Consider the following 14,058-nt stretch of genomic DNA (forward strand, 5'->3'; position numbering starts at 1 on the left):
TGACCTGCACCCTCATCCTAGAATTCTGCACACCAGCCTACAGACCTTTGTTCTCTTCTAGGAGGGGCCATATCCTCTTGCCTCAGGGCCTTTGCACATGCTGTTCCCAATACTTGGAATACCCCTCCTCTCCTCTACTCACCCCTCCTCACCCTTCAGGGTTTACATGTCACTTCCTCAAGCAGGCCTCCCTGACTCCCTCCTTGCACTTCTGCACCTCCCCTGGCAATCCTGTCAGCATCTAATGACATATTTGCAGGGCGATTTGATTCATCTGGCATCCCCATTAGCCTCTAAGACCCATGAAGACAGGTTTTGTCTTATCCACTGCTGTATCCTCACACAGTGCCTGGCACATAGAAGGTGCTCAATAAACACTGTTAAAAAAACCACCTCCAAAAGAAGAGAAATTAAGAAGGGAAGATTCACACCAGCTTCAAGATGATGGTATTCTCTAGGGATGGAAGGAAGGGAATGGGTCTAAGGAGGACAAGATCCAAAAAGGGCTCAACTCTATGTGGAGTGTTGTGGCTAAGAGGGTGGACTCCACACCCAGATGGACTGAGTTCAAAACCCACCTTAGACTTGACACCAAAAGCACAATCCACAAAGGAAAAAGTGGCAAGTTGGATCTCATCACAATTTCAAACTTTGCAAAAGACCATGTGAAGAGAATAAAAAGAGAAGCTACAGACTGGGAGAAAATATCCAACAGAGGGCTATCTGGAACATCCAGACCCGTATCTAGAATACTCAGAGAAGTCTCAAAACTCAACAGTTAAAAAAAATCCAGTTAGAACATAGGCAACAGACTCGAACAGATATTTTGCTGAAGAGGATATACAGATGGCAAATAAGCACATAAAAATATGTTCATCATCATTAGCCAGTAGAGAGATGCAACGTAAGACCACAAAGATATCGCTCCACACCGATCAGAATGGCTAAAACAAAAAATAGTGATGGCAGCGAGGATGTAGGAAAAAACTGGATCACTTATACATTGCTAGTGGGAATATAAAATGGGACAGCCATTCTGGAAAAGAATACGGCAGTTTCTTAATTTAAAACAAAAGCAAAAACCCTAAACAGGCACTTACCATATGACCCAGCAATTGTGCCCTTGGGCTTCTATACCAGAGAAATGAAAACTTACGTTCACTCAAAAACCAGGACAGGAATCTTCACAGTGGCCGTATTCATAATAGCCAAAGATAGGAAACAACCCAAATACCCTCCAACATGAGTGATTAAACAAACTGAGGCATATCCATCCCATGGAATGCTACTCAGCAATCAAAAAAACAAACACCTGTAACAACCAGCATGGATCTCAAGAGAATGATGTTGAGGGACTTCCCTGGTGGTCCAGTGGGTGACTCCATGCCCCCCAATGCAAGGGCTCCAGGTTCATTCCCTGGTCGAGGAACTAGATCCCACATGCATGCCGCAACTACGAGTCCACATGCCACAACTAAAAGGTCCCACATGCTGCAGTGAAGATTCCACGTGCTGCAGTGAAGATTCCACGTGCCACAGTGAAGACCCGGCGCAGCCGTAATAAATAAATAAATATTTTTTAAAAAATAAAATTTCTTCATCCATTAAAAAAAGAGAGAGAATGATGCTAAGTTGAAAAAAGCCCATCTCAGAAGGTTACATAGTATATGATTCCAATTACTATACAACACCCCTGACATGACAAAGTAATACAGATGGAGAACAGATGAATGGTTGCCAGGTATTAGGAAGGCAGGAGGGAGGGGATGGGTGTGGCTATATAAGGTTAGCTTGAAGCATCCTCGTGATGAATGCTCTGTATCTGGACTGTGGCAGTCATAGGAATGGACATGTGATAAAACTGCATAGAATGAGGGAATTCCCTGGCGGTCCAGTGGTTAGGACTCCGGTCTTCCACTGCCAGGGGCCCAGGTTTGATCCCTTGTCAGGGAACTAAGATCCCATAAGCCGGCTATATGGCCAAATAAATAAATAAAATTGTAAAAATTGCATAGAACTAAATACACACACACATGAGTGATTATAAAACTAAGCATTTTGAATAAGGTGGGGGGATTGTATCAATGTCAATATCCTTGTTGTGATCTGGACCGTTGCTGTGCAAGATGTCACCACTGGGGGAAACTGGGTGAAGCAGTATGGAATCTCTCTTTTTATTTCTTAAACTGCACAGGAATCTACAATTATCTGTAAATAAAAAAGCTGGGGCTTCCCTGGTGGCACAGTGGTTAAGAATCCACCTGCCAATGCAGAGGACGTGTTCGAGCCCTGGTCTGGGAAGATCCCACATGCTGCGGAGCAACTAAGCCCGCACACCACAACTACTGAGCCAGAGTGCCACAACTACTGAAGCTTGCATGCCTAGAGCCCATGCTCTGCAACAAGAGAAGCCACCGCAATGAGAAGCCCGTGCGCCACAATGAAGAGTATCCCTGCTCGCTGCAACTAGAGAAAGGCCGCATGCAGCAATGAAGACCCAATGCAGCCAAAAATAAATAAATAAATAAATAAAATTTATGGAAAAAACCGAAACAAACGCTGGAGAGGGTCTGGAGAAGAGGAAACCCTCCTACCCTGTTGGTAGGAACGTAAATTGGTGCAGTCACTATGGAAAACAGTATGGAGAGACCTCAAAAAACTAAAAATAGAGTTACCAAATGATCCAGCAATTCTACTCCTGGGCATATATCCGGACAAAACTCTAATTTGAAAAATACATGCACTCCAGTGTTCATAGCAGCACTATTTACAATAGTCAAGACATGGAAACAACCTAAATGTTCATCAGCAGATGAATGGATAAAGAAGATGTGGTGTACATATATACAGTGGAATACTACTCAGCCATAAAAAAGAATGAAATAATGCCATTTGCAGCAACACGGATGAACGTAGAGATTATCACACTAAGTGAAATAAGTCAGAAAGGGAAAGACAAATACCATATGATATCACATATATGTGGAATCTAAAATATGACACAAATGAACTTATCCAAGAAACAGAAACAGACCCACAGATATAGAGAACAGACTTATGGTTGCCAAAGGGGAGGGGGGTAGGGGAGGGATGGATTGGAAGTTTGGGATTAGCAGATGCAAACAATTATATATAGAATGGATAAACAACAAAGTCCTACTTTGTTCCCCTACCACAGGGAACTATATTCAATATCCTGTGATAAACCATAATGGAAAAGAGTATGAAAAAGTATACATATATATGTACAACTGAATCATATATAACTGAATCACTTTGCCGTGCAGAAAAATTAACACAACAGTATAAATCAATTATACCTCAATAAAAAGTTTTTTTAAATAGTGTTACTCTACAAAAAGAAAATACATTTCCTTACATGAAAAAACAAATTATTTAAAAAGGAAAAATAAGACGCTTGGAAGCAAAGAGGACAAGACGCTCGTGTTTGTTATTTCCAGTTGGCGGACGCATGAGTATTTGTAATATTACTCTGGGTACTTTTCTCTATTACCACTCCCGGCAGTGCTGTTTTAAAGATTAAATTAGATACCGTAAGTAGAGTACTCAGGACAGTGTCTGACCCACTGTAATTGCGCAAGCTATGTCACCTCCTCCCCTACCCCCCATCCTCCAAATGCAGATTCTGGGTCCCTCCAAGCTGGTTTCCACAGGGTAGTGCTGATGGCCCCTCTGCTCTATCTCCCTAACCAGGCTGGGGGCTCCGTGAGACAAGGCTAGGGTAGCCAGCAATGGGAGTGGACCATCAAAGGGCTGGAACATAGTAGGACCTCAGCACCTTGCCAGGGAGTGAATGCCTGCCCCCCAAGGACCTGGCAAACAGTGGGTGTCCAATAATTACTCATTTGAACAGACATCTGAGCACACAGCCACATTAGTGAGGCCCCATCCCACCCATCCAGGAAGAGGTTTGACCAGACATGGGGCACCGAGGGGCAAATTATTGGCCAAGAGACCCACGTCCTGTTCACTGCACCCCAATTTAGATTGGGAGTTCAAGCCTCCTCCAGACCGGGCAGAAGATGCTCCCCTCCCTGCAGCCCCCTCTCTCTCCCTCTCCGGGTGGATTCTCCAGGCCTCAGGCAGGCAATGGAATGTTGTGTCGTTGGTTGCCCGGGCGACCGAGGCTGGCTGGGTGGCTGCCTTCCGGGAATACTGAGCGTGTAAACCCTCCATCAGAACCCTCCAGGGCCTCCTCTAGGCTAGTGCAAACTCCAGAAAGAAAGCAAGCCTGGGGCAATTGCCAGGAGAATGGCAGTGCCCTGGGAGAAATACTTCCGACTGGCCTTGCAAGAGAAACTGTCTACGTGAGTGGCGTGGGGTGGCAGGGGGGGCTGAAAGGAGGGCAGGAGCAGGTGGGAAGATCCCTCCCTTCCCCCTGCCCCTGGGTTCTGGCTTCCTCGGGCAGTTCTTGGTGGGGGATTATTGCCCCCACTTCATAGAGGAAGAAACTGAAGCTCCGAAGGAAATGGCAATTTCCTCAAGGTCTCACGGGTAGTTAGGGCAGAGCTGGGTCAAAGGCCCAGGTCTCTAACCTGTTCTCGATCCCCATCCCTAGTTGATATCCAGCTGAGATTATATATCATTTGATCCAAGGTGGGAAGGAATTACTCTTCGAGCTCTTGCCCACTCTCACTGCAAACTGCATTTTAAAGGAAGAGTGGAGGAAGCTTGTCCGGTGCCTGCCTTGTTTCAGCAGTGTGGCCGGGGGTCCCATCTTCAGTCTCAGAATCAGTAAAATGGGAGGGTTTCCCCTGGACCAGAGCTGGGAGAGCCTTGCCTAGTGGAATGGCAGTGCATCCCTTCTGCTCCCTACAGGGCCGACCCTGCGGAGCTGTGTCCAGCCCCTCCTCTCCCCTGTGAGCCTGGCTCCAGATCCCAGCCTCCCCCTGGATCCTTCCCGCAGAGGTCAATAGGCAGCTCAGTCTCAACTTGGCCTTAGCGAAGAGCTGATCTCCCTGCTTCCCACTCAGCCCGCTATCAGCAACAACCTTCCAGCATCTAGGTTCCCCTTCGACTCCTTTCTCCCCCTCTCGTCACCCCATCAGCTCTGCTCTCCAGTGGTATCCAGAACCGCCCCCTCCTTACCTCTCTACTGCACCCACCCAGATCAGAGCCCCATCCTCTCCGCATTATCTTGTGACCCGTCCCTCGTCCCCCCTGCAGCTGCCCTGCCCCTCCTGTTGTTCTTGCTCCCCACAGGAGCCAGAGGGGATTCCCTCCTCTGCTCCAAACCCTCCCAGGCCTCCCACCTCACTCAGAGTCAAGGCCAAAGTACCCCCTCATCACGGCCCACCGCAGTCACCCTCACAACTTCCCTGATCTCAGTTCCCGTCTCTCTGCTCCTTCCTCCCCTCCAACTGCACTGGCCTCCTGGCAGCTCCTTCTACACACCAAGGTCCTTCCCTCGGGGTTTGTCATAGGCCATTCCCTCGGCCTAGAATCTGTTCCCTGCGGTATCCTCATGGCTCCCTCCCTCTTCCCCTTCAAGCTTCTGCTCAGATGTCCCCCCCACAGAGACTTTTCTATCTTCCTATTGAGAGAGTCCCTTCAGTCTGCTGAATTTTTCATCTTAGCACCTGCCATGTCCTAGCATTATTTATTATTATTTGCTAGCTTTTTTTCTGTGGTCCCCAGCAGGACGGCAGCTCCTGGAGGGCAGGGATCTGTCTGTCTTGATCAGGGCTGCATCCCCAGTGCCCAGAACAGTGCCTGGTACAGAGTAGGTGCTCGGGACAATTTGTTGAATGAATGAAAAATTCAACAGCCAGGAGGTAGCTAGTTGGGGTATGTCAGGCACCAGTGGGGAGTTTGGGGGCCCTGACTCTTGCCTCCTTCACCCTCACCTCTTCCTCGAGCCCCTCCAGGAAGATCCAGGGGCAGAATGTGGACCACGTCCCACCGCCACTGCTGCGTCTCTTGGAGAAGAGGCAGGAACTGGTGGATGCGGACCAGGGCCTTCAGGCCCAGAAGGAGGTGAGCCACTCAATGCAGTCCCTGAAACTTTTGGGGACAAAAAGTTAAAAAAAGATGGGAAGAAAAAGATGGGAAAGTGATGGAGCCAACTTATTCCTACAAGGTCTGAGACAAATCACCGTCCTGAGCCTTGGTTTCCTCGTCTGTCAAATGGGGGATCAAATGAGATCAGTGGTTTGTGCAAATAAATGTGCGTTGAGCAGCTACTGCATGCAGGGCACTGCGCTGGGATCTAGAGGTCTCACCACAGTCCCTGCCCTCATGGGCTCACAGCTTAGAGAAGGGGACAGACAAGTGTCCAGGTGGTGATGGCTGTGAGGGGGGAAGCACTGAGCAGGGGCTGTGGGAGCCCAGAGAAAGCCCCTATCTCTACACAGGGGTGGTCATGGAGGACTTCCTGGAGGAAGTGATGTCTTAGGGAATGCTGAAGGGCAAGTCGGCTTATCCAGCAAAGGGGGACAGGGTGAGGAGGGAGAAACAGGCAGAGGGAGCAACATATACAAAGACAGGAAGGCAAGGACAAAACACAGGTGGGTAAGAGGCTAGAAGACAGTGTCAGAGGAGAGAGGGTAAGATGAGGCCCCAAGGAAGAGCAGGGATGCTGACACGCAGGGGCTACAGGAGGGAATTTGGGCTTCATCGTGGGTGGTGAGAGCCACGGGTGGATTTGAGCAAGGGTGCAGTGACAAGATTAAGGGCAAAAGGGACTTCCCTGGTGGTCCAGTGGTTAGGACTCCGCGCTTCCACTGCAGGGGGCATGGGAACTAAGATGCTACATGCCGCAAGGCGCAGCAAAAAAAAAAAAAGAAAAGAAAAGATTAAGGGCAAAAGGTGAGCGAGGTTAAGTGTGAGCGTGAAAGCGCTGGATGACTTGAAACCCCAAACAAACACAGACACCCACTCCTTACCCCCCAGGTGTTCCAGACTATACAGGCATCCCTGAAACAGCGGTGGGAACAATTGGAACAGAAAGAGCAGGAGTTAAAGGGGTCCTTTGTCCGCTTTGAAAAATTTTTGCAGGTAGGTGGAGCCTGCTGGGGGGAGGCAGGGCAGAGGGTCACAAAGTCACAATCCTAAAGGAGCCAGACATAAACTTAAAAAGTGGGCTTACCAATACAAAAGGGAGTGGTGGGAAATACACACTACTGCCTGAAGCATTTTAAAAAGCGTGGGAGAGGAGTGGGACCAAAATCAGAGATTCTGGCTGGATTTGGCCCGTGGGCCATCTATTTGCAACCCGTGACTCAGCGTGCGAATGTTGGGGTGGAGTGGATGCGGCAAGCTCCGCAGACTCCCAAGTCCTGGGGGTCGTCGCCTCCTCTCCATCCCTCCTTCCCAGGATGCGGAGGCCCGGCGCAGCCGCGCACTGCGGAGGGCGGCGGAGGAGCGGCAACTGGCGGGCCGCCGGGAGGCGGAGGCGCTGCGGCTTCGGGCTCAGCTGGAGGAGCTGCAGCGGGAGCGCGCGCGGCTGCAGCGCCTGCTTTGGCGCCTCGAGCCTTGCGCGCGCCTGCTGGGGCAAGTACTGGAGCAGCTGCCCGAGGTGAGCGCCCTGCAGGAGGTTTTGGTGTTCAGCGCCACGTGCAGCCCCAGGCAGCCTCAGGGACGGCTTTGGAAGTGTGCACTACTGGAGCGCTGACTGTATGCCAGGAGTCACCACTTATTGAGCACTAACTGTATGTCAGGAACACGCTTTGTTCTTGAATTCTTTCCAAGGTCCAGTGAAGTGAGTCTTGTTATTGCCAACCCCATTTTACAGATGGGCAACTGAGGCTCAGAAAGATAACTTACTCAAGGACACACAGGCAGGTGGGGGGAGGGGGAATCCAAACACTCAGTATTAGTTGAATGAAACAGTGACTTAGTATTAATCACAGGCAGTGAAGCTTAGCTAGGTTTGATGGTGGAGGTGGGGTGGGGCCGGAGTAATCACACTTCTGGGGCAGGGGCTGTGTGATGCCCCTATTTCACAGTTGGGTTGAGGAGGCGCGGGGGGTGGTAGGGCGAGGAAGGGCAGGGGGGCTGCAGTCCCGGTGAGTCCCCCTCCCGACCCCATCCCAGTTCCAAGAGGTCCCCGAGCTGGTGGCGCGCTTCGACGGCCTGGCCGACACGCAGGCGGCGCTGAGGCTCACGGAGCGCCAGAGGCTCGCGGAGCTGGAGGAGGCGCGCGCGCGGCTGCGGCGGCTGCGGGACACCTGGCAGGACGAGCTGCTGCGGCAGGGCCAGCGGCGAGCGCAACTGCTGGAGCAACTGGAGGCGGCGCGGGAGCGCACGCTGCACTGGGTACCGCCGCCGGGAGGAGTTGGGCGCCCGGGACCCCAGCCTCCCACCGCCGGGAGGAGTGCCATATGGGGCAACGCTACGCTCATGGGCAGGTTTCAGGCATCGGAAAGCACTTTAGGGCGCAGGAGGCCCTTCCTATGAGAACTTGACACCCGAGTCCAGCACTCCTCTCCCTGATAGCACCTAGGGGCATCTATGACTGGTGGGAAGTGGACGCGAATGTGGTCCCAGCCCTCCTCAGGCCAGCTCACACCTTAATGGGGAAGGGGGCGGTGTTCTCCAGGAATCCAAGTGTATTCAGATCCAGAACACCGCGGCTGAGAAGACCCTGCTCCTGGGACGCACCAGGATGGCCGCACTCAACCTGTTCCAGCTAGTGTGCCAGCACCAGAGGCGGCCACCTGCCCTGGACATCGAGGACACCGAGGGGCAGCTGGAGCAGGTGAGGATCTCTTTATGTCACCTCCAGCCCCCTAAGGGTTGGGAACATCATGGTGTCTGAAATCCCGCCTTCTCTGGGTTAAGCATGACCCTCTGCGATCAAAGCCCAGTCTCCTAGCTCCGTGGCCGCCCGGGCCCCTGCCCGGGAGCCCTGGGTTGGTCTCGGCTCTGCTGGTCACCTGCTATGAGGTCAGAAGATCTCCTCTGGGTCTCAGTGCCCTCACTGTGCAGGAGGCCGGGGTATATACTGATGGGTACAATACAGTTATGCCAAGAGTTCTTCTGTCTCAGGATCAAAAGCACAAACGTGCCATCGATAAGAAACCAGGAGGTGGAGACTCACCTTTAATTAGTCCCTGACCCTCTGGCTCCCACACAGTCAGGCCTTGGCTTCCCTGGGAAGCGTGAGGGCAGCGTTGTACAGTGGTTTTTCTTTCTGTACGATGGCATTACAAATGTCATTGTGTACCAAGTACGCCCGGCTTTTCTATTCACTCGGGTTTGCAAGGTGGTAGAACATGTGACATGGTTTACAACAGAGGCAGGGGGTTTCTGACTTTGGACACTTCTGTTGATTCTAGTGGGTTCCCAAAGCATGGCCCCTTTGAGAAGTGGAGGAAACACCCCTGCCTTTAACCCATCCCATCCCACTCCTGTCCTGCAGCCAGAATTCCAACCAAATGCCAAGAACTGGGTCCCCAGAGCCTACCTTTGTGCCACATCCTGAGTCGGGTGGATTCGTATGTACACCACTGTTCTCTCAAGTGTTGCCCGGGTACCCCAAGGTACAAAAGACGAGTCTAGGAGGGACAGAGGCTTGATATGAAGCAACAGGCAAAAGCCAGTCCTTTTTATCTTATATTTTAATAGAGCTTTATGGAGTGTAATTGCTTTATTGGAGTATAATCTTTATTGGAGTATAATTGCTTTATTGGAGCATAATTGGAGTATAATTGCAATACTGTGTTAGTTTCTGTTGCACAACAAAGCGAATCAGCCATATGCATACACATGTCCCCACATCCCCTCCCTCTTGAGCCTCCCTCCCATCCTCCCTATCCCACCCTCTACGTCATCGCAAAGCACCGATTTCCCTGTGCTATGCTGCTGCTTCCCACCAGCCAACTATTTTACATTCCATAGTGTGTATATGTCGATGCTACTCTCACTTCGTCCCAGCTTCGCCCTCCCACCCCATGTCCTCAAGTTCACTTTCTATGTCTACCTCTTTATTCCTGCCTTGCAACTAGGTTCATCAGTACCATTTTTTTTTTTTTTAGATTCCATATATATCCATTAGCATATGGCATTTCTTTTTCTGACTTACTTCACTCTGTATGACAGACTCTAGGTCCATCCACCTCACTACAAATAACTCAATTTCGTTTTTTTTTATGGCTGAGTAATATTCCATTGTATGTATGTGCCACATCTTCTTTATCCATTCATCTGTTGATGGACATTTAGGTTGGTTCCATGTCCTGGCTATTGTAAATAGTGCTGCAGTGAACATTTTGGTACATGACTCTTTTTGAATTATGGTTTTCTCAGGGTATATGCCCAGTAGTGGGATTGCTGGGTCATATGGTAGTTCTATTTTTAGTTTTTTAAGGAACCTCCATACTGTTTTCCATAGTGGCTGTATCAATTTACATTCCCACCAACAGTGCAGGAGGGTTCCCTTTTCACCACACCCTTTCCAGCTTTTTTTTTTTTTTTTTTTTTTTTTTTATTTTACCGGTACGCGGGCCTCTCACTGTTGTGGCCTCTCCCGTTGCGGAGCACAGGCTCCGGACGCGCAGGTTCAGCAGCCATGGCTCACAGGCCCAGCCGCTCCACGGCATGTGGGATCTTCCCGGACCGGGTCATGAACCCATGTCCCCTGCATCGGCAGGCGGACTCTCAACCACTGCGCCACCTGGGAAGCCCTCCAGCATTTATTGTTTCTAGATTTTTTGATAATGGCTATTCTGACTGGCATGAGGGGGTATCTCATTGTAGTTTTGATTTGCATTTCTCTAATAATTAGTGATGCTGAGCATCTTTTCATGTATGTCTTCCTTGGTGAAATGTCTATTCAGGTCTTCTGCCCATTTTTTAACTGGATTGTTTGTGTTTTTGATATTGAGCTCCATATGTTGTTTGTATATTTTGGAGATTAATCCTTTGTCTATTGTTTCATTTGCAAATATTTTCTCCCATTCTGAGGATTGTCTTTTTGTCTTGTTTATGGTTTCCTTTGCTGTGCAAAAGCTCTTAAGTTTAATTAAGTCCCATTTGTTTATTTTTGTTTTTATTTCCGTTACTCTAGGAGGTGGGTCAAAAAGATCTTGCTGCGGTTTATGTCAAAGAGTGTTTTTCCTATGTTTTCCTCTAAGAGTTTTATAGTGTCTGGTCTTACATTTAAGTCTCTAATCCATTTGGAGTTTATTTTTGTTTATGGTGTTAGGTAGTGTTCTAATTTCATTCTTTTACATGTAGCTGTCCAAGTTTTCCCAGCACCACTTATCAAAGAAGCTGTCTTTTCTCCACTGTATGTTCTTGTAATTTGTCATAAATTAGGTGGCCATATGTGCGTGGATTTATCTCTGGGCGTTCTATCCTGTACCATTGATCTATATTTCTGTTTTTGTGCCAGTACCATACTGTCTTGATTACTGTAGCTTTGTGGTATAGTTTGAAGTTGGGGAGCCTGATTCCTCCAACTCCATTTTCCTTTCCCAAGAGTGCTTTGGCTATTCGGGGTCTTTTGTGTTTCCACACGAATTGTAAAATTTTTTGTTCTAATTCTGTGAAGGATGTCATTGGTAGTTTGCTAGGGATTGCATTGAATCTGTAGATTGCTTTGGGCAGTATAGCCATTTTCACAATATTGATTCTTCCAATCCAAGAACATGGTGTATTTCTCCATCTGTTTATATCATCTTTGATTTCTTTCATCAGTGTTTTATAGTTTTCTGAGTACAAGTCTTTCACCTCCTTCGGCAGGTTTATTCCTAGGTATTTTATTCTTTTTGTTGCAATGGTAAATGGGAATGTTTCCTTAACTTCTTTCTGATTTTTCGTTGTTGGTGTATGGGAATGCCAGAGATTTCTGTGCATTAATTTTGTGTTCTGCAACCTTACCAAATTCATTGATTAGCTCTAGTAGTTTTCTGGTGGCATCTTTAGGATTTTCTATGTATAGTAACATGTCATCGGCAAACTGACAGTTTTACTTCTTCTTTCCCAATTTGTATTCCTTTTATTTCTTTTTCTTCTCTGATTGCTGTGAATAGGACTTCAAAAACTATGTTGAATAAGAGTGGTGAGAGTGGACAGCCTTGTCTTGTTCCTGATCTTAGTGGAAATGCTTTTTCACCATTGAGTACGATGCTTGCTGTGGGTTTGTCATATATGGCCTTCATTATGTTGAGGTAGGTTCCCTCTATGCCCACTTTCTGGAGAGTTTTTATCATAAATGGGTGTTGAATTTTGTCAAAAGCTTTTTCTGTGTCTATTGAGAGGATCATTTGGTTTTTATTCCTTAATTTGTTAATGTGGTGTATCACATTGATTGGTGTATATTGAAGAATCCTTGCATCCCTGGGATAAATCCCTCTTGATCATGGTGTATGATCCTTTCAATGTGCTGTTGGATTCTGTTTGCTAGTATTTTGTTCAGGATTTTTGCGTCTGTGTTCATCAGTGATATTGGTCTATAATTTTTTTTGTGATATCTTTTTCTGGTTTTGGTATCAGAGTGATGGAAAGCCAGTGCTTTTTGAACCAACCATCTGATCTTACCAAGGAGAAAGGTTCAATGGCGGCGGGGGGGGGCAGCAACTATGCCTTTAGCCTCATAATACTCCCTGGTCTCCAGGGCCTGGGGGCTCACACCCTGTGTGGGTAATGGTAGCTGCCAGAATTGAGTAACCAGGCTTCATTTTCATTGTGTTATTTTTCCAGTTACCCCTTACTTACGGCAAGGAGTAATTTAATCTCTTTCCACTTTTGGTAGAGATAGAATTTCCTTGTCAGATGTTTATGTCAGTGACAAATGTGAAGGAAGAGCCCAAGGATAAGTTTGCATCAAGTTCTAGGTCTTGGCAGTGGATCCGTGGGTGTTCACTAAGTTTGTACCAATAAATAGGTTAATTAAAATAAAGGAGGGTGCCCCATGGAGAAGATAAGAGTAGGTCATATACCAGTGAACACGACTAATCCAATTAAAAGGAATAAAAATTGATGCAAGTGAAAATACTAATTCAACTATAATGCAGGTGATAGCCATCTAGAAAACTGAAGGTGCCCGCGAATCAACTGTTTGGGAAGCTTGGACTGAGGCTTCAAAAACCCAGAATGGGGGCTTCCCTGGTGGCGCAGTGGTTGGGAGTCCGCCTGCCGATGCAGGGGACACGGGTTCGTGCCCCGGTCCAGGAAGATCCCACATGCCGTGGAGAGGCTGGGCCCATGAGCCATGGCCACTGAGCCTGCGCGTCCGGAGCCTGTGCTCCGCGACAGGAGAGGCCACAACAGTGAGAGGCCCACGTACCGCCAAAAAAAACAAAAACAAAAAAACAAAAAAACCAGAATGGTTTAGGCCAGGTTCACTGCCCCAGGGAACCACCATCATTGCTGTCTAATAAGGGTCTCTATCCCCCACCCCTGCTTTGCAGCCTCTGGGGTTTTGGGGGGGGGTGGGTACTGGACACTCAAGAGGCTGGGATTTGACTCTGGCTGTGTTGGAACCCCCAGGTGAAGCTCTTCATCCTGGACCTCTCCGCCATGCTGGCCAGCCTCCATCAGGCCAAGCCCGCCGTCCCCGTCTCCTGACCCTGACCCAGGTGAGCAGTGGGGGAGGGGCCCCCAGGAGGTACACAATTCCTGCGGGGTACAGGCTGGGTGGCTCTCACCAGAAAGACAGGAGGGCTGTGCCCGCTCAGATTGCAGTGGGGTGGGCATGAGGAGCACACAGCAAATACTAAATGAATGTGGGCTACATGGAGGGCACCAATCCCACATCCACCATGGGACCTGGGACCTGGTCCTCCCACCCAGGGCAGATGGGGGATTTTTTTCCTCTTAATAAATTTATTTACTTATTTATTTCTGGCTGCATTGGGTCTTTGTTGCTGCACAGGCTTTCTCTAGTTGTGGCGAGCAGGGGCTACTCTTCATTGCGGTATGCAGGCTTCTCATTGCAGTGGCTTCTCTTGTTGTGGAGCACGGGCTCTAGGTGCACGAGCTTCAGTAGTTGTGTCTCACGGGCTCTAGAGCCCAGGCTCAGTAGCTGTGGCACACAGGCTCAGTTGCTCTGCGGCATGTGGGATCTTCCTGGACCAGGGATCAAACCCATGT

General features: G+C 48.8%; 1 protein-coding gene across 1 annotated transcript; it reads left to right on the forward strand.

The window, feature by feature from the left end:
• The first annotated feature begins 4,272 nt into the window (after window positions 1-4,272).
• On the forward strand, window positions 4,273-13,804 carry CFAP73 (cilia and flagella associated protein 73). Its single transcript, XM_060029387.1, has 7 exons — window positions 4,273-4,328; window positions 5,889-5,997; window positions 6,913-7,017; window positions 7,337-7,537; window positions 8,056-8,277; window positions 8,561-8,719; window positions 13,456-13,804. The coding sequence occupies exons 1-7, from the start codon at window positions 4,273-4,275 to the stop codon at window positions 13,531-13,533; spliced, it is 930 nt and encodes a 309-aa protein (XP_059885370.1). The 3' UTR covers window positions 13,534-13,804.
• Window positions 13,805-14,058: the final 254 nt, after the last annotated feature.

Source organism: Delphinus delphis, chromosome 13 (assembly GCF_949987515.2).
Source record: "Delphinus delphis chromosome 13, mDelDel1.2, whole genome shotgun sequence".
Lineage (NCBI taxonomy): Eukaryota > Metazoa > Chordata > Mammalia > Artiodactyla > Delphinidae > Delphinus > Delphinus delphis.